This window comes from Cloeon dipterum, chromosome 4 (genome assembly GCF_949628265.1).
Source record: "Cloeon dipterum chromosome 4, ieCloDipt1.1, whole genome shotgun sequence".
Classification (NCBI taxonomy): Eukaryota; Metazoa; Arthropoda; class Insecta; order Ephemeroptera; family Baetidae; genus Cloeon; species Cloeon dipterum.
This window is the reverse complement of record NC_088789.1, coordinates 35,758,362-35,785,437: the sequence shown is the minus strand read 5'-3', so window position 1 is coordinate 35,785,437 and position 27,076 is coordinate 35,758,362. Positions and strand designations below refer to the sequence as shown.

The 27,076-nt window shown below is 41.1% G+C and overlaps 1 protein-coding gene across 1 annotated transcript in view; it reads left to right on the top strand.

Moving 5' to 3' along the window:
• Nucleotides 1-17,930, top strand: part of LOC135942247 (uncharacterized) — a 52,032-nt gene extending 34,102 nt beyond the window's left edge. The window contains exons 2-13 of the mRNA XM_065488266.1: nt 9,762-9,948; nt 12,398-12,490; nt 12,958-13,015; nt 13,069-13,147; nt 13,203-13,405; nt 13,469-13,650; nt 13,706-13,841; nt 13,898-14,123; nt 14,174-14,430; nt 14,487-14,695; nt 14,751-14,829; nt 14,891-17,930. Coding sequence (XP_065344338.1) covers nt 12,482-12,490; nt 12,958-13,015; nt 13,069-13,147; nt 13,203-13,405; nt 13,469-13,650; nt 13,706-13,841; nt 13,898-14,123; nt 14,174-14,430; nt 14,487-14,695; nt 14,751-14,829; nt 14,891-17,664 — 4,212 coding nt within the window. The 5' untranslated portion in view covers nt 9,762-9,948; nt 12,398-12,481 and the 3' untranslated portion in view covers nt 17,665-17,930. The remainder of the gene's footprint in view (nt 1-9,761; nt 9,949-12,397; nt 12,491-12,957; nt 13,016-13,068; nt 13,148-13,202; nt 13,406-13,468; nt 13,651-13,705; nt 13,842-13,897; nt 14,124-14,173; nt 14,431-14,486; nt 14,696-14,750; nt 14,830-14,890) is intronic.
• The last annotated feature ends 9,146 nt before the right edge of the window (nt 17,931-27,076 follow it).

The window sequence follows — 27,076 nt, the reverse complement described above, 5'->3', positions numbered from 1 at the left end:
TCGAGAAGTTTGATTTGTTGCCTGTCTTTTCCATATTTCTATTGCAATGTTGCAAATTTGTGCGTCGTCATCATCACTATTTTCAGCTAGTTAGGGAGGTGCACGGATACAACACTCGCTCCAGAGATAATTATTTTGTGCCCTCCCAGGTGTCAGCGGCGGCTTCTCGAAATCCAAAAATTTACATGCTAAATTTGTATAATAAACTTCCTGAGCAGATTCGGGGCGAGCAGCAGTTAGACGAATACGAAAAGCAGTTAAAGAATTTTGTTTATGCTAACAAATTTTATACTTATGATGATTATCTCAATTTCAGAGCATCAAATGTAGCAAAACACACACACTCGCTTGTTACACAAACATAACGAAATGTTAACACTATGTTTCTTCTTTATTGTTATTAATTATTTTGTTGTTTAAGACTCATTTGTAAATGCGCGGACAGAAATGGAGAAGCTTCGATTTTTGTACCGCTGTGTAATGCAAATAAAGGAAATTAATTAACACTTTTTGTCCGACTCACAATTAGGCGTGGGCGGCCAAGCTAGTGCCAAATCAGAGCGATTTTTGAGTGTTTTAAAATATCTTCAAAACCCGCCAAAGTCTTGGAAACATTCGAAAAGACGTGAATTTTTAACAATTTTATCAAAATATTTATAGAAAATATTGTAAAAATTTAAAACTGGAAATGCTGATGGCGAAATTACCGTGGTTAAGAAGCATTGAGTGCAGTCAGTCAGCAATTATTATTTAATTATTTTCGTATGCTTTACCTTCAAAGGCGGTAAAAAGCTAGCCTTCAAGCGGCTGCCACTCGTTGTTTTGCACTAAAAAAAAGGGCGCTGACGTCCACTCGCCGCGAAAGTCGCACAACATTGTGAGCAGGAGGCGCAGAAAATCTCAAATTCACAGTCGGACACTGAAATAGCGTTTGCCGCCATCATGAGTGAGATTGATCGCAATTTCAACTTAAGAGGAACTAAATTCAAGGCATCGGTGAGTCTTCCGCATTCAATTCACATCGAAAAGAAATAATTCTATTTTACAGATTATTCAATTTTTACCAAAATCAAATTAATTTATAAAAATTCTCACCCTTTCTCAAAATAAATAAATTGTTACGGTCAATTCTCCAATTTGGAGCATTTTAATTTATTTTATTATTATTTTTCAATTATTAACACAGTTTGGATGCAGAAGGTTGGTTTCAGTTAAGAGGAATATTTATTTGCTTCATTGGGACGCGTGCACCGGGGCGAACAAAGGATGAAACGCTGGCAAAGAGATGCGATTTTAAAGAAGTCAGCATAGTCACAGCAGAATAATTAGAAAAAGGAACTCACGGGGATGGATAAAAAAGCTCAAATTGGAGTTGAAGCCTGAGAAATGTAGACAAAGCTTCATGTTCAGCGGGGTTGAGTTGGTTTGCGAAAATCAGAGGTCGCGTTCCGCTACGAGTGTTTGTTTTTATTTAAACGAGGCGCCGAGAGAGGGAAAAGCTAATCGAAAACCACACGCACTCACGAGCAGCCTGTTGAATAGAAAAACGCAGGAAGCGATAAAAAGTCTCAGACTCTTCGCTGAGAGCGAGAGAGAAAAAGAGGCAGGCGAAAACAAGTGAGAAGCAAAGACGGATGAGCTGCACCCTTCGCACTTTTGGCACTTTTGGTAAGTTTTCCAGCAAAACTGAATTATTTTTAATTACGCTCAAGCCACAAAGCACCAAGAGGATTGATTTTTTAAATATTATTCCAGAAATTGAAACAAAATTTCAGCCCAAATTTATTTCCCGAAGCCGTGTCTGATTTTCAAAAGCGTTTTACAAATGAAAAGGAATTTCCAGAAATTATGACCTCAAAATTTATTGAAAGATATTATTGAATTATTCCCAACGGAATTAATTAGACCATTTCATAAGGAGAATAGTCGATGTGGCCTACAAAATTGTAGGCTGAGGAAAAGATCGGCTCGTATTGGCCTTCGAAATTATCATCGGCCCTCGACGCGACAGCAGCAATTTTAATGTCATTGGATCATTGCGTCGCGCTGGAAATAAATTAATTTTATTCGCGGCCCAACTTGAGGAGTTAAAAAGGGACTGATTCCACTTCTCACAATAATCAACCGCTTCGGTAGGAGCAGGACACTTTAATTGGATTTTAATTACTTCAATATGAAGTAATAATACTGATAAAAAACAATTAATTGGCTGTTTTGCCATCAGCTTTTCTCTCTAACTAAGAAAGAATTTCAATAAATTTTTTAGCATCACAAAATATTTTTTTCCCGGAAAAATCAAGCAGCCCGTTCGCTCAAATTTTAAGGAAATTTCAGGAGTGTCGAAGCAATCGGAGATATTTGAGCTGGCCCAATGTCACAAATTGCTAAAGCTGGGTTTGCTAAACGTGACTGGAAATGCTCAAATAGCTCAACGGGCTAGGAGGCGCTTCGGCAGGAAAAGTCTAACAGTTGCATGTTATTTTGCGTCTCGCGTTTAAAAAAGGGGCGCAACAAAGAAAGAGGCAAGCAAGAGAGACGCAAAGCGCGAGAGAAGCAACACTATTTCCTTGCGTGCGGCCTCAACATTTTTGCCTACCAGCTCAACCTTTTGCTAAACGCGCAAAATATCTCGAGCAAGTTTTGCTGCAAATCAAGTTGGAAACGGGCACATTATTCACATTAATAAATGTATTTTTTTCACGAAGTTAAATTTTATGATTTCCTGGGAATATTTTTTTAAATAAATAAAATATATAAAACTATTTTCTTTTAGGTTCTTTTCAGTTCCTCCCCGGCAGTAAATTCCCACGCGGCCTTTTAATATTTTGCGCCCGTTTGATAAATTAAATTTTAATAAAATGTCTGAATTGAAACAAAAAATCTCTCCTGCCAGCTTTGAATTAGAATTAGCCACTCTCCCGATTCATCAGGCCCTTTTTTACCAGCCAGCCTGGCTCATGCCACAAAGCCACGCCCGCAAAGTCCCGATTTCGATAGCCAGTTGGCTGCCCGGAGACGGAGACCCTTTTAGTCCGTGCAGCCGGAGAAACGTTTTCTCTCAGAGCCCGTTCGCACGCTCGAACTGAAGAGAGAGTCATTTGCCTGCTTTAATTATATTTTATGCGTGATTTTTATTATTCAATTGGTCTAAGCTTAGTTTCGATACACAAAAGGTTGTGTTTGAGAGCGAGCAGAAATATTTATTGCACCACGCGTTAAACCAAAGGGTTAAACAGGCAAAGAATGATTAACAAAGGAAGAGATGCGGATGAAAATGTTCAAATTGAAGATTTAGTCTCGATCTAAGCCTTTTAGAACAAGCGGATGAGTTGGTTTGCGAAAACGAGAGCTTTTTGTTCTGCCTAATGTTTTATTTAGACGAGGCGCAGAGAGAGGGCAGCTAGATGGTCGCTCCTTACCGCACACTCACGCGCAGCCTCCCATTGTCAGTCAGCGACGAAAAGTCTCACTCTTCCCGGAGAGCAAGAGGGAAAAAGAGGCAGGCGCTCGTCAGCCGCAAGCGACAGCCAAACCTGAAGGAACGACGCACGAGCTCCACCTTTCTCACTCACAATCAGCACTTTTGGTCAGTTTTCAACCACTCGTAACGACTTGCCGCATCTGCATTATTTTTATTTCGCGCACAGCCAAAATAAGCACCAAAAGGATGGAATTTTAAATACCAGCAATTATTTGAAACAAATTTCGGCCCAACACTCTTTTCAAAGGCATCTCATTTTTTGTTTAATTTTATTTCGGAAATTATTTATTGCGGCCAGTCAGTTATTTATCATCAATTAACCTACTTGTTGCAAGGCGAAAAGTCTTACATTCTCAATTTTTCTACACTTTTCAAAATAGCTAACTGGATTTGTAAATTATTTTTATCGGAATTAGAAAGACTTTTTATATCGAGGGTTTGCTGGGCTGAAAGAAAGAGCGGCGCTTGCTGGCCTCGGAATTTATGATCCGCCCGCGACATCACCAAATAGGAAAGTCTAACATTTGCATAATATCGCGTCGCGTTTAAAAAAGAGGTGAAACAAATAAATTAATTTTATTCGCGGCTCGATTTGTGGAGCTAAATATGAACAGTCCCTTCAAGCGGTAGTACATCACCTGATTCGACGAAATTAATTTTAATCTGCGAAGGGCGAAAATATTAACCGCGTATAAATCGTTTGAGGAAATTATGTTGATCTGAAATTTACTTAACTTAAAAATCCCGTGATTTGAAAAACAGCCAACCTGTTTTGCCATCAGCCCTCTTTGTTAAAAAGACTTGCATCAAATTCCTGTATTAAATATTATTTTAATTTGTGCTGGGTGTTGAAATTTCATCGAATTAGAAAGAGACGCCCGTCCCACGCAAAGCACGCCAGATATTATTTTTTCCTTAATTTATTTTTGGCTCGCGTTGTCACGGCATTTCCAGGAGTGTCGAAAGCAGTGGCAGATCGGGGATTGCAGCAATTAACAGTTTTCCACCACTTGTGGGGGTTTCAGCACTAACGAAATGGTTTTTTCTGCAACCTTTGTTTTAACCCACTTGACACTACTAGTTGAAAAAACCAAAATCACTTTTGCCTGTGCGGTGTTCCATCCGCCTGCAGAATAAATCAAATCGCACTGCCGCAATTAATTGAATTTCACTCGCGGTGTCGCAACAATGGGCTTCCTTTTCTTCGTTTCACCTCTGGCAAGACGCGAACATCTCGAGAAAATCAATTTTTCCAAAGGGAATGTGCGTGATGCTTTTTCAGAACATGTAACCGCGATTTGGAAATTTGAAAAACGTTTATCTGAAAGACAAGACCCGCAAATAATTAATTATTCGCCGCATTTTTGGGTATCAAACATTTACACAGCTCCGCGACTTGAAATAAGAAAATATGCGTCTCCTCTTGCCGCAGATGTCCGAGTGTTGGTAGCAATTTTATATTGCAACTTTTAATTTGTGCGGCAGAAAATCAAACTCAAAATTAAAAACTAAAACTTAGGACGTTGAAAAGTTTCTTTTTCAGTATTTTACAGGTAATTTGGCCAACCAGTTGGGTTTTTTAACTATTTAAAAAATTTAACGCAACAAATTAAAATTGGGAAATTTGTTGTGAGCAATGCGTGACATGCTAATCACGAATATTATTTTGAATTAATCAATTTATGAGCAGTTAAGAAGAGCGCAAATCCTCTTTATAGTGGTGGTTATTTTCTGCATGGAAAAAAGTGAGAGGGCCTCTGAGAATATGCTTGGCAACAGAGGAAAGGCTAGACTTTGTAAAAATTCTACGTCTGGGTCACTGCCAGTGCCATTTGAATGTTAGTTATTTTTTGTCAGGCTGGGCCAACAAATAAATTAAGCAGACTGTGTTTTAAATCAAAATATTATCAGTATAATTAAAAGAATTAGATGGCCAATATTGATATTATATGCGAAACAAACTACTTGAAATTAAGCGCAGAGTAGCCCTTTGCATCCGCCGTTCTAAAAAAAAAAAAAACATCCACCGGCACCGCATTTAAGAGAGGCGCAAAAAGCGCAGGAGAGAGAAGCAACACTTTCCTTGCGGGGCCTCTCGTCTGCTCTGCTCTTCCTCTTGCAAATCGCGAGCAAATTGGAAACTGAGACTATTTTCATTGCAATTATTAGTGTTGCCTGATCAACAATTTATTTTCTCTAAAAATTAACTCGCGCATACTGAAATTGTGCAGAATGTGTAATTAAAAAGCACGCGTCCATGTTGAAGAAGAGACAAGCGATCGGCAGATTTTCGAAATTTAAATTAATTCTGCCAAAATGAGGTTAAAAAGTTCTATAATTAAGAAGGAAAATCATTTCCCAGCCTTCAGATTTGAAATTCCTGACGAAAACCTTTCAAAAGCCGGCCAGAAACTCAGAACCAAGAGAGTCTCTTCGCTAAGTCAGAGTTCGACCTAAAATTTAAAAAAAAAAACGGGGAGTGCTTTATTTGCTTTCCCGTTGGCCGCCGCGACCATTGCGTTCTCATTGACACAGCTGGAAAGAAATGAATTAGAAATGCAGCCAGATTTGCACTCGCAGTCGACTTATTCGCTCCGTCACACAGTCAGAAATAAATAAATAAAGTTTTATCGCTGCTGTGACGTCAATTGGAGCAATCGCCGCCGTGTCCGCGCTTCGCCTCTCATTAATTATTGTTTAACATCAAATTGATCCGCTTTATCTCTACAAAATTCGGCTGCAGAAACGCTTTTAGCACGAATCTCTGCTGTTGCTTCCTGAAATTAGATTTTAAAATGCGAATAATCGAGTTGAAAATTATTTGACGGAACACAATCAGTTTGGAAAAAACGCGGCCACAGCCATATATTTCCTTTAGAGCCATTTTCGGCGGACGTGCGGAGAAAAGAAAAGAAAAAAGGAATCGATGCATACATTTGGAATTTTAATTGTGGAGGAACAATAAGGCTGGCCGAGTTGCACCAACAATTCTCTTTTTCACGACATTTTTCAGCCTCGGGCCAAGAAAATCAGCTCGTGAATATTTTTGGCTCTTCACAAATTATTAATTGCAAACTGGGGTTCACCGGGAGGGTTGACAAATTTAGAAAGAAATGAAGCAACTCTACGTTTGTCTATTTGGCTCGCACCGAATTGGTCTCGGTTTCCGGCTCTCCTGCAGCTCCTTCGCGGAGAAATTATCGCGAATTGAAGCCGCGCAGCTGCTCGCTTCCACAGGGAGAGTTTTTTGTCTTAGCAATTTGTGTCGCGTCAATTTTTTGCCTTCCTCGCAATATTTGCACTTGTCTATTATTTTTAAGCAAGGAGAGCACATTTAATTTCATCTGTGAGAAATGCTTGTTTATCAATCGACACAGCAGGTAATTTACTCGCGCAATCCGCCAAAATCCGACTGCAACTCGCTTTTATCACTTCTCTTCTCTTAAAAAAATGGCTAGAAACACCCTTTGCTGCTCTTGCCACCTGAGATGAACTTTAAAATGTGAATAATAGAGTTGGAAATTGTTTGGCCTATCACAACAATCGGCCACTTTTTTCTTTCATTTAGAACCGCAGAGTTCGGATGCAAACAGGCAAAGGGACGCTCTTTTAAAGAGGTTAAGACTGTCCCAGCGGAATAATTAAAAAAAATGCGAGTGCTTTTTATTCCGGCGGCTTGGTTTTTTATTGAGACGAGGCGCCGCGAGAGGGAAGTTGCTCGGCCACGAAACAATTGACTCGGATAAACACACAGGCAGCGATAAAAAGTCTGACTCGTTGCTATATTTCAAATAAAAGCAAGAGAAAAAAGGGGGCACGCGCACATAAGTCGCTTGATTTTTAAATAGTGTTCGGACGGAACCAATTTATTGATTTTTTCCCAAAAAATGTGTTACACTTTTCATATATTGGGTCCGACTTGCAAAATTGTCCGTCTGATAGAGCTGGCCTTGGAATTTATTATCCCGCCGTGACATCGCCGCGCAGGAAAGTCTAACATTTGGATGCTATTTTGCGTCGCGCTGCAAATAAATTAATTTTTATTCGCGGCCACTGATATATAATGCATGTTTTGCCGTCAGCTTGCCTCTCCCTGCGCACTTTGGGAAACAAAGGTTTAATGAATTTGTTGTAAATTAGGCAATAATTGTGATTACCATAACATGGATATTATCCCCTTCCCCTGGTCCATTTATTTATTTGTTTTTAATATTCGCGCCGCGCGAACTACGAGTGTAAAATAGTGCAGCAAAAAGGAAAAGAGTGCCGGAGAGACTGCCACGAGGAAAGGGTTGCGACCTCTCGCACCAAAGACAGTCAGTCGCCCAATAACTTTTTTCGCTAAAAGGACCCGGCAAATATTTTGTCCGTGGACAGGACGCGTTATTCCAAAATTGTGCCTGAAGAAAATGAAACCCAAATTTAAAAACTAAACTTCAAACGTTCAAAAATTTTCAATCAATTTATGAACAGTACAAGGCCGAAAATCCTCTTTGCAATGCGGTGGTTATATTTTTTTCTGCAAGGAAAAAAATAAACGCGGCCGTGAGGGCTTCTGGCTTGGCAACAGAGCAAAAGCTAGACTTTGTTTAAAGTCTACGTTTGCGTCACTGCCATTACAATGACGGCGAGCTATTTTTATGTCGGACTGGGCCAGCAAATAAAATTAAGGTCAATGTGTTATTACTTAAACAATATATCACTGAGCTAACGTATTAAAAAAGTGTATTTAATTTTCCGCAGCTTTTGACCCTTTTTAGCAATGGCAAAAGTAAAAATAAAATAAATGATTATCGCGGCGTGATTAGAACAATTAGATGGCCAAAATTGGGAATCGAACTACTTAAAATGAAGCACAGAATGGCCCTTCCGAGCCCGCATCAGTTCAAAAAAGACCACCGGCACCGCGCATTAAGAGCAGAAGCAAAGCGCGAGAGAAAGAAGCAACTAACACTTTCCTTGCACGCGCGGCGTCACCGGTTTCGCCGACCAACAGCAGGCATTGATGGCTCGAGGAGAGTGAATAATCGGCACATTTTTCAGTTTATCATTTTTGTGCCGAAATATATACCAAAAAGTGCCTTAATTAATCGTGCGTGTCAAGGAAAATTATTTTCCAGTCATCAGTTTTGAAATTAAACCGAAACCCAAGTGGGCCTGCTGACAATTTTATAGTTGAAACCTTTCAAAAGCCAGCCAGAAATTCGATTTTTCTTCTACTCCGTCTTTTGCTCCTTCGCTTACCAATTAATTATTTTTAACCGAAAACCAGAGCAGGTTCAAGGTTTGAAGCACTAGGGCCTCCACCGCCTTTGTAGATCTTGAACCAGCCCGTTGGATCGCAAAGTTACGGAATTTTTACGAGTGTCGAAGCCGTCGCAGCATTGGCAGACATCCCCCTCCCAAACCCCCCGCCCCTTTCGGGCCCCAAAGCGTGAACCGATCCTGTATTCTATGTGTTGGAACAATTTCAAGTAATAATATTGATAAAACCAGCCCGTTGGCTCGCATTCTTCAGCGGCATTCTCGGGAGTGTCAAAGCAACGGGAGGTATTTTGAGCAGTTGGGAGATCTAATACTTGCTACCCAATGCGTCAGAGAGGGCAAAAAGTGGTTAGTTTAGTGACTCGAAATGCTCGAATTGCTCAACGGGCTGCTTTGCACCTTTCCAGCATTTTTGTGATTTGGCTTCACGGGACACGAATGTGTAGCGTTTCAAAAAAAGGCCTCGGAGCGGAGGCGAGTGGCCCTTGAGTGGGCTGGGTCACTGCGTGCGGCCTGGTGCGCTAATAATATCCGTTCGCGGTGATATTCGCACTCGGAATTCAGCATTCGTGCCAGAGTGCAGTGCGCGCCCTTCCCGATCCGACGACACGGATAAAAAGAGCAAAAATATATGTATTTTAAAAATACCGAGGGTAATTTGTATGCGATTAAATAAATTATTCAATTGCCTGTTTTGCCATCAGCTTGCCTCTCTAAGAAAGAGTTTCAGTAAAGTTGTTACCACACCAGAATATATTTTCTCTCCTTGCAAGTCTTCCAATCGGCACGAACTGTGCGATTTATAATTTGTTAGAAGAGTCGAAATACGATCAACATTAAATTTCCAGGTCTCTTGTCTAGAAATAAAAGAAGACTCTAATTAATTCTGACTAAAAATACAATTCTTAGGGTTATTTTGGCTCGGTTTCTCTCCAATGCTTAACTTTACAAATTCCTCTGAACTGCATTTTTTTACTTTAATAAACCATTTCGCCTTTTTCTGTCTTACAATTAGGTTGCGTCGGGGCCGCACTTTGCCCGACTGGGAGCGTCACAACTCAGGGCGGATCCGCGAAAGGCAGCAGGCCACTTTGCGTTGCGGCTGCTCATTTTTCGTGAGTCAGAGCCGAGTGAGTGAATTCGCGTGGCATCCCGCGCTCCCTCGAGAGAGGACGCCAGCGCACCCCCTCGATTCTACACTGGTAACTATTATATTATGAGAGTCATAATGATTAAGACTTTTGTCTAATCGTAAGGCGTCACCGACTAACTATACGCTAGTGCCAATATTAAAATCCACTGTTTTTGCAGAGTCCGCGGTGAAAAAAATAATAATAATTAGAAAAGGCAGATTTGCGCCGAAAGGGTTACAATTCATCCATTTTCCTCGGTTTTTGCACTCGCAGTCGACCTATTTGCGCCCGCTGCCATAATTACAAACACGCACAGCTTGAAATAATCAAGTAGGACTTTTTTTTGGTTGCAGTGATGTTAATTGGAGCAATCGCTGCCGCGTGCCCGCCCGCGCGTCGCGACTCTCACATCAACGAATCAAAATTAATATTTAAGATTAAATATTTTTCTCTAAAAGCGGTTAAAATCAAGCCTTGCTCTTTTTAGAATTGAGTCGCTGTTTCGATTTAACCTAATCTGAGTGGCTGCCAGCGCTCGGTCCATGCAATAAAAAAATCCACTCGCTGCGAAAGTCTAACTATTATGCTCGCGAGCAGCAGGCGCTGAAAGTCTCACTTCTCACTCACCGACAGACACTGATATAGCGTTTGGGATTTGGGTGCCGCAGCCGCGATCATTAAGTAAGTGAGAAAACACAAATTAATCCCATGATCATCTCGGTTAATTTTCCCGGTAACATTCGCATCGAAAAGAAAACCTGTTTTACAGATTAATCGAGTAAAGTCTTACCCTGCCCCTTTCAATTTTTAAAATAAAGGAGACGTAAATTGCAAAATAACATTTGTAGAAACAATTCTCCTATGTGGAGTAATTGTTTCAGATTCAGCCACCTCGTTAATTTAGAAGCGGCTTTAAAAGCACTTTGCGCAAGATTCTCTGCTGTTGCTGGCTGGAATTAATTTTAAAATGTCAACAAATCGAGTTGAAAATTCCTTGACCGCGCTCACAACCAGCGTTTCAATTTGTAAAAAATGCGGCCAGAGCCGAGGTCTTGCGGCCGGAGGAAAAGCACACACACACTTGCACGATTCTCGCTGCTCTTGCCGGCTGAGATTAACATTAAAATGCAAACAATAATCAAATTAAAAGTACTTTTACCGATCGAAATCGGAAATTCAGTTTATAAAAAAATGCGAGCTGAACTCAAGCCAAACGTTTGGCGGACGCGTGCACCTGCTTTTTAACAAGGAAAGGATAGATTTTAACCGACTTTCTCCGCGAGTCGAAATCCGCCCCGCCCTGGACTACTAACTGCCCTTGAGATGGTCTTTCGATCACGGGGTAGAACAGCCCTCAACATGGAAAATGTGCACTTTGAAAATTAATAGCTTGGGCCCTATTATGGGCTTGATCGGGCCGAAACAAAACTGAAAATTTCGGCCACAAAATTCGGCGTCGAATAACACCGAAATATGCTCACACGGAAAGTATAAGGGCGCGCTAAAACTTTTTAATTTTTTATGTAGCACTATGCGTACCCAATCGTGCCAGAAATGAGTGGAAAAAACGCGCCTCGACGACAGCTATCAATAACTGCGCAGCTTTTTTTTAAACTGGTTTCCATTGTTGTTTGGGGTGGAAATCGTGATCTATTAGCCCCCAGAAAACCCCAGCCCGCTACTTTATGCAGGCAAAACCGCGCGAGGGCTAGCGTGCACTCACGGTCTGTTCGACTCGATTTTTCCCCCAAAAAAAGCGTTCTGCCGACAAGTTTTGGTAAAAAAGACATGCTTTTTCTATAGACTTGCTTTTGGCAGAAATCGCTAGCAACATTAATAAACCAAAAAAAAATATATATTTTGCTGATTTTTTGGTACCAATGAAACCCAAATGTTTGGAGCCCAAGTGGCCTAAATCGGCGACCTGTGCACCAGGTGTCAAAGGTCGATTCGTTCGCAGGTTGGGCCTCAACTCGTTCAGGTTCAGGTGCACCGAAACCAACCCGGCCGTAGGTTCACAGCACTTAACTCCTCTGTCGCACTCTCGCCTCACACAGGGCGCGTGCCGTTTGTGACGTCATTCACAACAAATTAATAATTTTGCTTCAGTAACATATTAGCTCCGGCCCTATGGGTCCGATTGAGCAAACTCCGATCGAACGGTAATACTTAATCGACCCAATTAAAGCCCGTGTGACCCTTCCAGCCCCACGGGCTGGTAAAACTGCGTAAAATCTGTTTTAATTTTTAATTTTTGGCCCCAATTAGCCCAAATGAGCCTCAAAATAGGCGCGGATTTGTTTCCAAATTCGATCGATTCGTTTTTCGGGGTTGTTAATGGCGATCTATCAACCTCCGTGCATAACTTCCCCTTTCAGATGCGAGCAAAAGCTCTTTTTTCGATTGTGGCTTCGGGCAAATCGCTGCCTTCGGCGGCGACAATAAAGGAGTTGAATTTCGCTAAAAAGAAACTATATCTCTACAACGAATTCTCCTATTTTGAATGTTTTTTTTTCAGATTGAGCTGCAGCTTTAATTTTGGAGTGGCTGTCGTGTTGCAAGCTTCCGCGAATCAAAAGAAAGAGGCTCACTCCAGATCCAGATGGCGAAGGTAACTGTGAAATTTTAATTTTCGTTAAAACGGTAAGTTTCAATGAACGACCTACACAAAATTAGGGACAGAAACCAATTCATCTCCCTCGATGACGACGCACGTCACATCGACTCGGTGGCTGCATGAATCCTCATCCATTTTAATTTTTCCTTTTTCTTGATAATATTATTATTTAATAGTCTAACAATGAGATGTGACTGTTGTGTGTATTAAAGATTGTCATTGTTTGACAGCATGTGTACACACAAAAATGAAGGTTAGAAAAACGTTTTTACAAGAGCGAAAAGAACGAGCCAGGGTTTAATCATTTTGAACTGAGTAGTATTTTAAGTATTCAGGTGTAAAAAGTCAGAAAAAGCGGCCACATTCAAAGACTAACCGGGCCTTTTCAAATTGCTACAAGTGCCGTTCTTAAAAATGAATTAGCCATTTCATTTGGAATTTATTTAAAATTCACTTCACAGAAAAGGAAGATAGAGAAACATCAAACTATGGATGAGATGGAGGAGATTTTAAGACAAGGTAATTTTTTCCTAACTAATTTTGAACCTAACGGCAAATCACCCATTTTCCAGGTGAGGCTCAAGGTCATCCAAAAGGTCCAGCGAATCTTGGTTTCTTTCAGTTCGAATCAGGCAAAGGAAATGCAGACAAGTAAATTTTCTTATCTATTAAACGCCATTTAGTTTAAATCAACTTTTCTTTGCAGCGTGTTCGTTCTTGTCGTCCATTACGATTTCCAAAACACGACGAAATTACGAAACTGTGATGCGCGAGACGTTGAGAAACTGGAAACGACCTTTGGAAAGAACCGGAACTGTAATTTCCGCAGCCTTTATAGACCGAAAAAGGAAATTGTGCTCGATCTTCTCGGCAGCCAGGAAAAGCTCTTGCGGTTTTTCTCCTCAAAAGGTTAGCAATAGTCGAATTTACAAATCGTCACATCCGGTTTTAATTATTTTAATTTCAATTCAGACAAAATCCCGTCGGTTTTCGAGCTGTACTTCCTCTCTCACGGCAACGAAAATGGAGTCATCTACACTGATTACTGGAGCAAGACACTCAGTGATTTTATTTCCTTCACGACAGAAGACGTTTTCAACTCCCTGAAAAAACTGCATGGATTCGAGAAAAGCTTGAAGTTTGTCAACTTTGGCGTAAGTTTGCTGTAGCATAACTAAAAATGCAATTAATCAAAGCAAAATTCCACAGCCGTGTAGGGGAAATCTAGACGACGCAAAATTCGACCGAAAAAAGGATTACAAGGACTACGAAAACAAAAACTCTTGCCGAATCACGTCGGCTCCTGAAATGCCCAACACAGTCATCGTTTATTCAACAGTCGAGAGTAAAATTTCACGGAAATCACTAAATAAATAGCATTTATAAGTTATCGTCTTTCAGCAACCATGGCTAACACAAGTGAACGCGGTTCCTCGTTCGTGAACAGCATGTGCGATGTCTTGAGCCAGATCAACGAGGATAAGCCTTTGTTGTTATTCCTCACGTCAGTCCAGCACAAAATGCACAAAGCATCTATCGCCGGACCAGACTTCGCAACAAACCTTCATCTTGGTCAGACGCCAGAGGTCAAAATGTTCTCATCAGACACAAGCTTTTCCTTCTCAAGGTAATTTTGGTATCCTCGAAAAATTAAATAAGAAACGTATTGGTTTCTAGGTCATTGATAGCTGCAACATCTGTTTCAAGAACTGATTCGCGCATGGAAAAAGCAGCAACAATCACGTCAACGTCTGAATTTTTCTCTTGGAAGTCGGACGAAGGACAAAACATCCGAGGGCGGCGAGCCTTCATCTTTTATGAACAGCAAACAAGAGAAGTTGAAGAAACGGAAAAAGCTCTGCGGCAAAACTTGGATTTTGATACAAGACTTTGGAAGTGGAAAAAAGAATCTTTGGACGTTTATTTCAATCAAGGTTTAGTATTACAAGAACCAAAAAAGATGCACACTTGCAAACGTTTGACTTTGTAGTTCGCGAGATGGAGCATGACGTCGGCTGCGTTTTGACTTGCATTTTCGGCCAAGTGAGCGAAAAAGAAGAAGTTTGCGTGCTTGTGAACGGAGAAGAAAAACCAATTGCCGACATTTTACACGGATTTATCGGCCCGAAAAATGACAAACTGATCGGAAAGCCGAAAATCTTTTTCATCGTTGACCAAAAGGCGCAGGAATGCGATTCTGTGAGCTCCATTGTTCTCTTTTGTTCAATATTTTTTATTCTTGGTTTGATTTTAGCACAATTCATCAAAGAGCAAATTTGAGGTGTCCTCAACGAACCACAGCGGCTGGCTTGTCATGATTTTGAAGGACAAAGGTAGCGCCCAATTCGTTCATTTTTTAACTTAATGGTTAATCCAACACGGTTTATTTCGCAGACTTACTGGAGCAATTGATCGGAATCTTTAAAGGAGATGAGCTGAAAAAAGGGAGAAGTTTGCAAGAGCTTTTAGTGCCACTGCTTTCAACTGGAACTAAAAAAGAGTTAACTCTGCTTAACTCGACGCTTCAGTACTTACTTGATTTTCCCGACTGGCCGAGGACTTTCGTAAAACCCGATTTGAAGTTTAGAGACAACAGGAAAAAGATTTGCTTCGAGGATCTGATCGGAGAGGCGAAAATGTTGCGAGAAAACCAGGTTTGGCAGTTGAGTTCGGTGGCTGGCGCAGGAAAAACGACCGTTCTCAAAGAAATCGCTTTCCAAATCGGAAAATCGGATCAAGACGCGAGAGTTTTGAATATCTCCTTAAATAAAAACTTTAAAACATTAACAAAACCTCGAGTGGATGCAGTCGAATTTCTAGCAAAAACCACAGGGAATTCCTCTGAAGACATAAAAAATTGGATTGCTCAGAAAAAAGTAGTCGTCTTCCTGGACGGTTTCGACGAAACTTGTCCGCACAGCAGGGACAAAGCTCTCGGAATAGTGAGGGCTTTGAAAGAAAAAAGAGTTCCACTCTGCGTGGCAACGAGACCGCACGAAGCGAAAGTGATCGAGGAAGCGGTTGGCAACGCTACACTTGTTGAAATAGAGCCATTCGATGAAGCAAAGCAAATCGAGTTTCTGCAGTCTGTGACCGATATGAACGAGGAAGAAATCAAAAGAGTACTTCATGCCGTCAAGCAAATAGGCCTTTCAAGAAGCTCTATATATCCATATTACGGGGACAATATCCTGGTTAACCCGCTGCACCTGTCGTTAGTTGCTCAGAGCAGCAGCGAAGGAAATTTATTCCAAATTTACGACAAAGTGGTGAGGAAGAAGGTACAAAAGGGTTTGGAGAGGAAATATGGCTGCAAACAAGTGGAAGACGATAGTATTGACAAAGAACTGATCCCTCTTCTGTTGATCGCGTTTCGCTATATGAATAACGAGCCGCTTGTCGGGGATGGAGTGACGAGAGAAGATTTGGCGAAGATGAACGACTATGGAGTCGCAACCGTGGAGCAAGAAAGGGTCACTTTCCTCCACCGGACATTTGCTGAATTCCTTGCTGCCCAACAGTTTTTGAAAAACGTGGAAGAGTCAGGCAATTTTGATTTTGAATTTATTGGCAAATGGGATATGGAAGAGGTCAGAAAGTTTGTCGATCTTTTCTACTCGACTTTGGAAAACGAAGAAGAGATCGAGTTTCACACGCAATTAATCGTGTCCCAGGCAATTTCAACTAAATCGGGTCCGTTTTTGCGAAAAGTTTGCGAGGAAAACCTCAAGCATATTTTTAAAGTGTTGAAGCCACACATTACTTTTTGTGACGAGCAAATGGAAAATTATTCCTTTTTCCAGGATCATGCTAGAATACCTAGTTGTATAAAACACCGTTCTTCCATTTGCGTGAATTACGCTATTGAATTGCTGGTCTATTCGATAAGAAGCGAAGAAATCTTCACCGAGCTGTTGGAAATGAACGCCATCGATTCACGAACCTTGGAAAAAAACATGGATGCGGTCCTCATAGAAATCGCCCGTTACAACGCAATCTCCGTGTTCAACCAGCTAAAAGAGACTTTCCCCAACTTCGTCGAGCTGCTCAGAAAATCAAGTTCCATCGCCGGCGCCGGTTGCACAGCGGTTCATAATGATAACGATGAGATTCTCGAATTGTTGCTGGAAAACGGATTTGGCAAAGATACTTTAGAACCTTTTATGTATGGATACACCCTTTACTGTGCTTGCGCATGGGGGGAACTCAAATGCGTTAAAATTCTCCTAAAACACGGCGCCAAACAAGCCATTTTTGATAATGAAATTTGTGACCCTTTGAACGTAGCTGTGGAATATGGCCACCTGGATATTGTCAAGCTTTTCGTGGAGGAAGAAATTAGCAGATTGGCCCGAGATAAGGTGACGCTTGAGGCAAATATTTTTCAGACAGTGAAGGAGTACAATGGCGATTTCAACGCTTTCCACTGTGCCATCATTTACAATAAAAAGGAAATAGCTGAGTACCTGCTCTCAAAGAGTCCAGCCTTGAAACACATCCCGACAGGAAAGGAGAAAAAGAGTCCTTTGCAGCTGGCTGTGGACCGTAGATTCGGAGAATTCGTGATCTGGCTGGCGAGAGAAGTTGACGACGACCTGAGTTCTTTGATTCCGAACGGAGAGCGACAAGATTTGACCGAAGACGATCACTTCATCTACGACCACTTCCTGCTGCTGCAAGGCGACCTGACGAGATCGGACGAGCGAGGCAAAACCGCTCTTCACTGCGCCGCCCAGCACGGACATTTGCAGCTCGTCCGCGAGTTCATCGCGAAAGGCGTCGACGTGGCTGCCAAAGACGCCGACGGATGGAACGCTATGCACTTCGCCTGCAGCTACACCAATTTCTTCAATGACCGCGACAATTCGAAAGTGGTCAAACTCCTGTACAAAACTAATCCTCGACTGGTGAAAGAAACGACAAATAATGGAGAAACTGCACTGCACATTTTGGCGAGCAATAACTTCGAACGCTTTCGCGTATATAAAGACAAGATGGAAACTTATCGTTTCCTTGTGGACGAAGCTGGGGTTGACTTGAAAGCCAAGGACAGCAAAGGCCGTACGGCCGAGGAAGTGGCCGGAGATCACTATTACCTTAAATATCCTCGTGAAAATACTAACGGCAGAAAAATTCGCTCTCTGTGGGACCGAATATTTCGCCTCTGATTTTAATCGGAAGCGAAACAGTTGGTTTTAAGGAACCCTTCGCTTCCATCGTGGAACCACCCAGTTCCACGAAGGAGGCGTTTGGTTCCACGGTGGAAACGATATACATATAAACACAAAGAGTTCGTTTCCTGAAATGGAACCGTTGTCTTTTTTTACGGAGCCGTTTCGGTTCTTTTTCATGATAACAAATAAGTCTTATAATTTTGAAATGTATGTCAATATGAATTGAATAAAAGAGAAAAGGTGGCAATTTAGATTTGAAAATAAAACTCGAGTTTTATTCCATACCATTGAGCTCACGTGGATTTTCCGTTCTATTTAAAGATAGCAATGATTCGAATGATTATGTTAAATTACCTGAGAAATTTAATTAATAAAATGCACAAGAGCGGTCAACCCAGCGTTCATTGCTTTAGTCCAGGTTGTTTTTTCCTCTGCGACTTGCCAACGAATTCCTTCAAGTTCTTGAGGTGCTAGTTAGAGGTGTCGAAACACGAGCAACATTGAATTCCTAAGTGTATCACGATCAAAGTCAAATTTTATTTATGTAAATAAAAATAAATTGCGTTTGTTGGTACAGCAATTATTGTAATTAATTGCTCACTTGATTAATGCGGCTTTAAATAGTATGTACGACAGGAGGGTTGCTGTGCATAACCAGATAAAATAGTGATCAATATTTAAACACGCCCCCCCAAAAATTCCAATCCCAACACTGTTACAGTGAAAACACTGAAAACTCTTTTTTATCCACTTTTGTTGTTCGGTGGCAGTGGCTGCAGTAAAATTTTATTGCTCCTGCTCGTTTGCAAATCAAACTTTCGTTCAATTCTATTTTAACGTCCTCGACCATCCATCGATATTTCGGTACTATTCCCCGCCAAGATCTTTTGTAATTACTGTCAGCTAACCGATTTTTAGTGCGAGGACAGAGCATTTTCGCGATTTCTCAAATTCAATAAAATTTTGGCATCGCGATCAAGCCTTAGTTAACGGCGTTTTTTTAGAACGACAGGATTTCACAGAGTTTTTTTTAAATTAATTTGAGAGTTTTTCTGTTTAAAATTTGATGCCGTTTGTCTCACTCTGGCGTCACCAACCAAATTAGTGCCAAAACTCAGAGCGATTTGAGAGCATTTTAATGCATCTTTCGAGCCAGCAAAATTATTAAAAACAGTTTGCATTTCTTGTATTTTTCAGAATTTTTTAAGCTGGCGCTGGCGATCCAGTGATCGTGAGGCACATGGAGTTAGCATTTTATTAGTGTGTTCATGTGGAGAAAGATTTTAGAAATATGTAAGAATCATTTAATTACTAGAGAGCAATTTGTTTGCACGTTTTATCAAAAATTCAAAAGTTCAGAACAATATCGCGACGCATATACTATTTCACTAACGCTGACAACAGGAAAAAAGCGACATCAGTGCACAACTTTTTCAACAATTTTTAGTCATTTGAAAATAACTATGTAGCAAAAATCATTTTTGCTTGATTTTTTTTCTTTTTATTGAATAGCACCTTTTTAAAGGCCAAAACTAGTAAAATAATATTGGTGATTTCCAGATGAAAAAATATATTGTCAGCCTGGTGAAATTAAAGTCTCCTCTAGCCGCAGACATCCGAGTGTTTATCGCAGTTTTAGCTCCTAAAACACGCTTTTAATTTTATGTATGCACGGTCTTGCCTCCTTTTTTCTCTACAGAGAACAAATGCGCCCAAAGAAATCAGACTTAAAATTAAAAAACAAAAATCCAGACGTACAAAATTATATATCAGCCGCCAGTCCTGACGGGAGAATTCTTTTTTTGCTGGCTTTTTGGAGAAACTAATGCAAAAAGGGCTATTTTAGGCAGTTGAATATATTTTCTCGCTTTCTACCTGACACGAATTATGCAAATTACAATTTGCTAGAGGCGTCAAATCACGAGCAACATTAAATTCCCACGTCTCGATTGTCTAGCAATTAATTTAATATAAATATAAACATTTTGCGGCTGTTCATTTTTTTTAGGGAGGAGAGTGAATTCGCGTGGCATCTGCGGTGCACGATCCAAGCATCGCATTTTTTTAGAATTTTTAAAATTAAAAATTGCCTGTTTTGCCGTCAGCTATTTCTCTAAGTAAGACTTTCTTATTAATTTTTTAACTATAACACAGAAACCATATTTTAATTCCTAATTAATGTTGCAAAATAAGATTAGAATCAGACGTTTCCTACACGGATGATGCACGCCAGAAAATAGTATCTTTTAACCGAATAATTCAACCAGCCCGTTAGCTCGCAAAATGTTACGCGCGGTGTTTTCAGGAGCGGCGAAGGAATCGCAGCATTGGGACACATTTGAGCAGTTTAGGGATCTAATATTGAAATTGAATGCCCAACAAGTCAGGGCTTCATTGTTTTGAACAGAGACGAATTTTAAGTATCACACGCGTCACTAGGAATAGAAAAGAGGACTTTCCAGGCCTATTCAAAATGTTGTCACAATAAAAATACTGTTACAAATTAAATCTGAATGAACCATTTAACTGCATTTTTGCAATTTGTGTCATAATTACAATTCACTTCACAGAAAACGGAGAAAAGCAACATCAAGCTATGGAGATGGAGGAGATTTTAGCACGAGCTAATTTTTGAGGCTTTTTAACTGATTGTGACAGCTAATCACCGATTTTCTAGGTGAGGCTCAAGGTCGTCAAACACGTCCAGCGGATCTTGGTTTCTTTCAGTTCGAGTCGGACGGGAAAATCACGAATCAAAACGCAGAAAAGTACATTTTCACACATGCCATTTCGCTTTAAACGTCATTTCTTTACTTTGCAGCGTGTTTGTCCTTGTCGTCCATTACGATTTCAAAACAGAAAAATTCCAAACAGATTGGACCTGGGGCACCAACATAATGGAGTCGACAGCGTCATCATGCAAGGCAGGTGCCCCGCCCCGACACAGCGACCTTTCTCAGGTGTGGAGGAAAGGAGAGCCCAGCTCGCCTTGCGTCGAAATCTGCCTCGTTATTTTGGCAGCAATTTTTCCTCAATCACAAAAACTGTGCAAAATTGTTTGCGAAGCCTAATAAATAATTTATTTATCAAACTTGCAGAAGAAATAAATTGAAAACAAAATAAATATTCCAGCTGCCGCAGGTAGGTGCCTAATTTTAGGCGAAATATTTTATTCCAGCTATGAATGGCCGAGAAAAATAGGAAAAAACCTGCCACATCCAGCGAAGGTCATCTTATCGAGTAAGCTCGAATTAATGGACAACACCTTTTTCATTTTCTTATAAAAAGGGCAAAAAGCTGTGCGTCGGATCAGATCACGTTTCGCAAAATAAAATGATCGCGAACCGAACTGGTCGCACAAAACTGGTAACAAATTTTACCAGTGGCTCAAATTTCAAATAACTGCTGGCAAGGTGAGAACAAAATTTAACTCACGAGGACAATTTACATAAAAGTGTCAACGCACACAGCGGTCCGGCTTTCCCGGATTATCTGCTCCAAAAAGCACGTCACCGGCGCCGCAAACCGGACACTCGGATGTCACCTGAAAATCAGTCTTAAAACACTCAACGTCCTCGCACACAGAAAGCAAGACTGAAAATCTGAAAATGCATGCACGACAAAATCATTTTTGGATAATGATCCGATCAGCCGTCTCAGTTCTTGGCGCTAAACGAACACGCAAGCATTGCGCCTGCGCTGACTTCAGATGCGCTCATTATGTTTTCTACTCTTTTAAAGATGACAAATTTCATTTCCATTTTAGATAATTAGTAAAATGTACCTTGCTCAAATAAATATTTTACAAAAATGTGTGGAAAAATCAGCCATAAAATCAAAATTGTTTGAACAAATTTTAATTAAGAAAATAATTTTACTGAAGCTTTCACTCATTTTTCATGTTATTTACAGGCACCAATGATAATTTTAATAATAAATAAGTTTATGATTAGCCATTCATTTAATTTAGTTTAATTTTGTTTTCCCACCTCGGTGCGGTTTGTTGTCCAGCAAAAAATCAACGACCGCCCACATTTTTCTGGGACACGCAAGCGCAAGAGCGGTCAACCCACGTATTCACTTTGATTTCCTCGTCGACTGAGCAACGAATTCCTTGAAGTGAACCAAATAAAGAGTAATTTGCACGGCCGAAGCGTCAAAAGTTGTACTTTATCGTCGCGCAACTCAACGCGGATGCCCGAAAGGCGATGAGAGAGATGCCACTTTGCGTTGCGGCTGCTCATTTTTGGCGTGAGACGAGATTGAATATGGCATCTGGAGCATCATCCAAACAGCATTTCAGCGCTCTTTCACTCTCGAAGCGAGAGAGCAAGCCGGCGCTCCGTTCTACACACGATGGTAATTAATTTGAGAGTTGTACTGTTGAAATATTTCTGCCGTGTGTCTCACTTTGGCGCCACCAACCAAACTAGTAAAAAAATACAGGCCGATTTTTTACTATTTTAATGTAAATGTATCTTCAAACCCAGCGAAGTTAATTAACAGCTTTTTGCTTTTTCTGCATTTTTAACAATATTTAAAGTTGGCGATCCATTTTGTCTTATAAAATAAAGAAAAGATGGCAAAATAAAATTGGAAATGGTTCGAGTGCTGCAGGAAAAATTACAATTTTTAACACCAAGAGGCCGCCGGGATGAAAAATACAGAGAAGAGCAAAATGCAAAATTACTCAGCTCGCAATTTTCAATCTTTCATTAATGGACAAGAACGGAATTTTGAAGTACGGAAAGTGGATTATTGCAGCCACGCGGGAAAATTTTCTTTTTCAAAACTCCTCACGTGGGACCAAAGCGTGCATTTTTTGCAATTTGGGTCGTTTTGCTTTGTGGTTCAGCTCGGCATTCGAAATGGAGTGTTTTTAGAGCCGAGCAAGGCCAACCTGACCCTCGAATTTCGGCTGCAAAGTCATACAGCTCTCGCTCCCAACCGCTGAAATCAGGAAAACACGATGCCGGTGCTCATTATTCGCGACATTTTAACGAACTCCGTACTATCTTCGAAAATAACTAGTAAACCAACTTTAGCCGCAACTTTAGCTCTCCTAACACACACAACAAAATTATCGCTTCTAACTCGCTCTTATTAATTTTATATGCGCGGCCTTTTAATAATTAAATATTAAATTTGCCTCGACAAATCAAACTCAAATTTTAATCCCAGGTCTCTGTCTTTATTTTATCTATCAAATGATATCGTTGATATTTATATAATTAATTAATTATAATTATTGGCCATTCTCTTTTAAATTTATTTTTAAAAGTTCCACAATCTTAATGTTTTTCCGTGTTCGGGGTGGCATTTTGCTCAGCTCAACGCGGATGCCCGAAAGGCGAGAGGCGCCGGCAGCAGGCCACCTTGCGTTGCGGCTCATTTTTGTCGAGAGACGAGATTGAATTCGGCTGACATCTGGTGCCCGATCCAAAAACACCTCTTTCGAGAGATAAAACGCACCCGCACCCATTCTAAACTGATAATTTTTATCAGAGCTATAATGCTGTAAAAAAATAAGACTTTTTTATCTGGTAGACATCACCGGCCAAGTAAGTGCGAATAGACAGCGATTTTTGGGTAATTTTAAATATTTTTCTGGCCAGAAAAATTCCTAAAACCATTCTGTCAGGGTAGGTTTACCCTGACGGAAGCTGCCGGGCCCTCGCGAGAGCTCGCCTTCCTTTCGCGTCCCTCTGACAGTTTATAATTTTTTTTATAAAAAAATGTGGCAAAAAGTTTTAGTGCTGCAGGCTAAATTATAACACGGTGCACGACGAGGCCGGGACGTTGAATATCCAAAATCGAGGTGAAAAAGCTCGGAAAATGTTTAATTAGACGGACGATGAAGGCGAGGAACTTGGTGATTTAGAAATTATATACCGATTAACAAAAAATTGCAATCGAGAATAAAAATTGTACGTTGGAATTGACATGGATCCATCCATCCATTTTCTGTGGTTAGTGACTGATAAGAATGAGGAAGAAATCAAGAGAATATTTACACATCTTAAATATCGGGACCAAATTCTCAGTAACCCTCTTCACTTGTCGTTAGTTGCTCAGTGCAGTGACGAACTAAATTTATTCCAAATTTACGACAAGGTGGTGAGGAGGAAGATAGAAATGTGTTTGGAAAGGGAAAATGGCTACGAAAAAGTGGCAGAGGAGAGGATTGAAATCGCGCTGAACCTTCTGCGGTTGGTTGCGTTTCGCGTCCCTCTGACAGTTTATAATTTTTTTTATCAAAAAATGTGGCAAAAAGTTTTAGTGCTGCAGGCTAAATTATAACACGGTGCACGACGAGGCCGGGACGTTGAATATCCAAAATCGAGGTGAAAAAGCTCGGAAAATGTTTAATTAGACGGACGATGAAGGCGAAGAACTTGGTGATTTAGAAATTATATACCGATTAACAGAAAATTGCAATCGAGAATAAAAATTGTGCGTTGGAATTTGCATGGATGTTAATGTTTTTTTTATTTTCCATCGTCAAATGGTAGGGTTAAATATATAAGATAAATTAAAGGGTTTCATCGGTGAGCCAAATAAACGAAAATTGTGGAAAATAATAATTGACTTTTTAATTAATTTTTATAACTGATTTACTTCTGGCCCAAAGTAAGTGTACGCTAATGAGATGTGCGAGAGATTGCTGTAATCTATGATTCACATTTTCAAGAGGAAGATTAACAAGATTGATGTCGTGTGCAACTCAAAAAGTGCATTCGCACCGCCAGATTGAGGTTCCTTTCTGGGAGCGAACTTTGCTCGTTTCAAGTGAGCTCGGTTTTTATCTATCATTTTGTGGCCCATAAAAACGCACGTCTTGTGCGTAGCGTGACTTTGTCGCTTCTCTCACCGACTACACCGCTCGCACCCGGTTAGTCTCTTGCCACGCCCGTCTCGTCTTGCCCTGAAGCTAATTGGCCGATTAGTTTCTCTAAGGTCAAGAAAAAAGGCCCGCTTGGAGCCGGGCTGCGGCGTCGAAGAGGTCGCAGTGACCTACCAGAGGTCAACTCGAGGGCGGAAAAGCCCCCAGTCGACGGGAGCACCCACGTCAACGCGAATGCCTCATCGTCAGTGGTAAGTACATCTTTCACGCGCCAAATCATTATCCAATATTCTTCTCGGAAGTGGAAAGAAGCCAAAATCTAGATTTACAGCAATGTTGCTTGGCCAAAATTGATTTTTAACCGGGTTTTTTGGTTTCACACACGCGCGTGTGTGTGAAATGCTGTCGGCCGCTTCATCGACAAAAATGGTTTTAATTTTGTGAAAATTCGACTGTTGGTGCAATCGTCGACCACGACCCCTCATTCGACAGGTCTCGGCGAGGGCGTCGACCTGGGTTGCCCAAACAACCTTTCTCAGGGTACCTCGACCTGAGATCCTTGCCCAAGTAGAATTTTAATGCTTCTCCCAGAGCACATGTGACATTCCTCGGCGGCGATTTTTCACCCTCGCCCCCACTGACCTTCCTCAGGTCGCGCCACCTGAGATCTGTCTTTACGCTTCTTTTCGGTTCATTTTAATGCTCATCTAACGTGAATTTCGCACTCGCGGAGCTGTGTAGCGTGCACACAGGATTACGGCCGGCATTTAATTAATTTATTTTTTCAAAAATTCGACCGTTAGTCGCATCGTTGACCACGACCCCGCATCAGACGCGTCTCGGGAAGGGCTTTCACCTGACCTGCCCGACCGACCTTTTTTCAGCTTACCCTGACCTGAAACCCTTTCCCAGGCCGAATATTAATGCTTTTTCGCGAATTCCGGCAAAGTTGACGACACACGGCGACGATTTTTCAACCTCGCCTGTCCCCGGCCTTCCTCAGGTCGCGCCACCTAACGTCTCTTTGTGCTGTTCTGCTTGTTCCTTTGCTTCTTTTGAGTTTCTCAATGCAGAATTTGCACTCGCGCTGTAACGCAGACACGCGCGGCGCCACCAAAACTCCTTATCTAATTTTCGTTGTGCGGCGCAGCAAGGAGCTTCACCAACTCTTTTCAGCTTTCGCAATTAATTCAGAATAACATTATTGTACGTAAATTCACGCAACGACAATTTTATGTATTATCAGTCGTGACCCGTCCCTAAAAAGTTCTCGCAGAGCCTCGCCACCCTGGCGACCTTTTTCAGCGTTTTCTTCCGAGGGGGATTTTGCCGTTTTTCCGGAGCCGCCGGGCTCCCGCGGGGTTGGGGGGTCGAACCTGCCCCCCTAACGACGCTCAAGCTCAAAGCTTTAAATTTCATTAAAAATAAATTACGAAAAGCAAGAGGCCACTTTGCGGCTGTTTGTTTTTTCGTGAATCAAAGCCGACGAGAGGCAATGACTGGTTCACATTAAAACGCATTATCTTCTCGTTATCGCTTTCGCTCGCTCGCTCGCACCGAAAAACATGTCAAGTCCGTTCTAATCAATCCCCGCGGCAGCACACGTGCTTCAATGCTCTTTGCAACGTGTTTTTCCCCGGAGTAAAGGCAGGAGCTCTCCACTCCACACTCACAGCGGCCCAACACGCCGCTGTCGCTTTTACTTGTCTCCCTCCCCCTGTCTTTATCTCTCTTGGGCGAGGGCGGCAAAAACCCTTAGAGACGCAGAATTTTAGGGCGAGTCTAAATAGCTTTGGTTTTTCACCGTGGAATCCGTAGGAGACGAGTTATTAATTTTTAAAATCGAAAAAACGCGGTTTGATCAGTTAATTATCGGTTTGTTCTCACCGAAACTAAGCTATAACTGTGTGCGCCCATATAGGGTCGGAAAGGTTGCCCGTTTTTCACCCTGAGTACCTTCCGTCAGGGCTAACTCCAGCTCTGGGTAATAATGAATAAAAATGGCTCGAGATTCAACGCGGAATATATCTCTGGTGTCATTTGAAGACCAAATTCGAGTCGATCAGAACAAAATCCTAGGACTAGACAGTTAAAAAACGTGATTTTTTTCCTTTTCTCATAAGGATAACATGGTAAGTAATAATTTTGGGATTTTGTTTGAATTATTATTTTAAATCAGCCACGATTACTTGCCTATCCTCTTCTAATCGACCAAAAATGATTGCGATAGGCAACAGAATTTGACAATTTTACGGCACTCAGGCGAATTAAGGCGAGCACCTGCCACCTTCACGCGTCGCTTCTCCTGGAGGCGTACGCTGCGGCCGTTCAGGGGCTGTGCTCACGCAGCGGGGCACAACGCCTGCAATTTGACTATCCTGTTAGATCTCGCAATAGAATTTAGATTTTAAAATGTTTGATAATTACTGTAGCAATTAATCAACGTTCTGAAACTTCTAGCAAATTAATTAACTACATGACTTCATATTTGCAATTAAATTAACGTTTAAAATTCACTCCACATAGCAAACGAGGAACGTGAGCGAAAATCGAACTATTGAG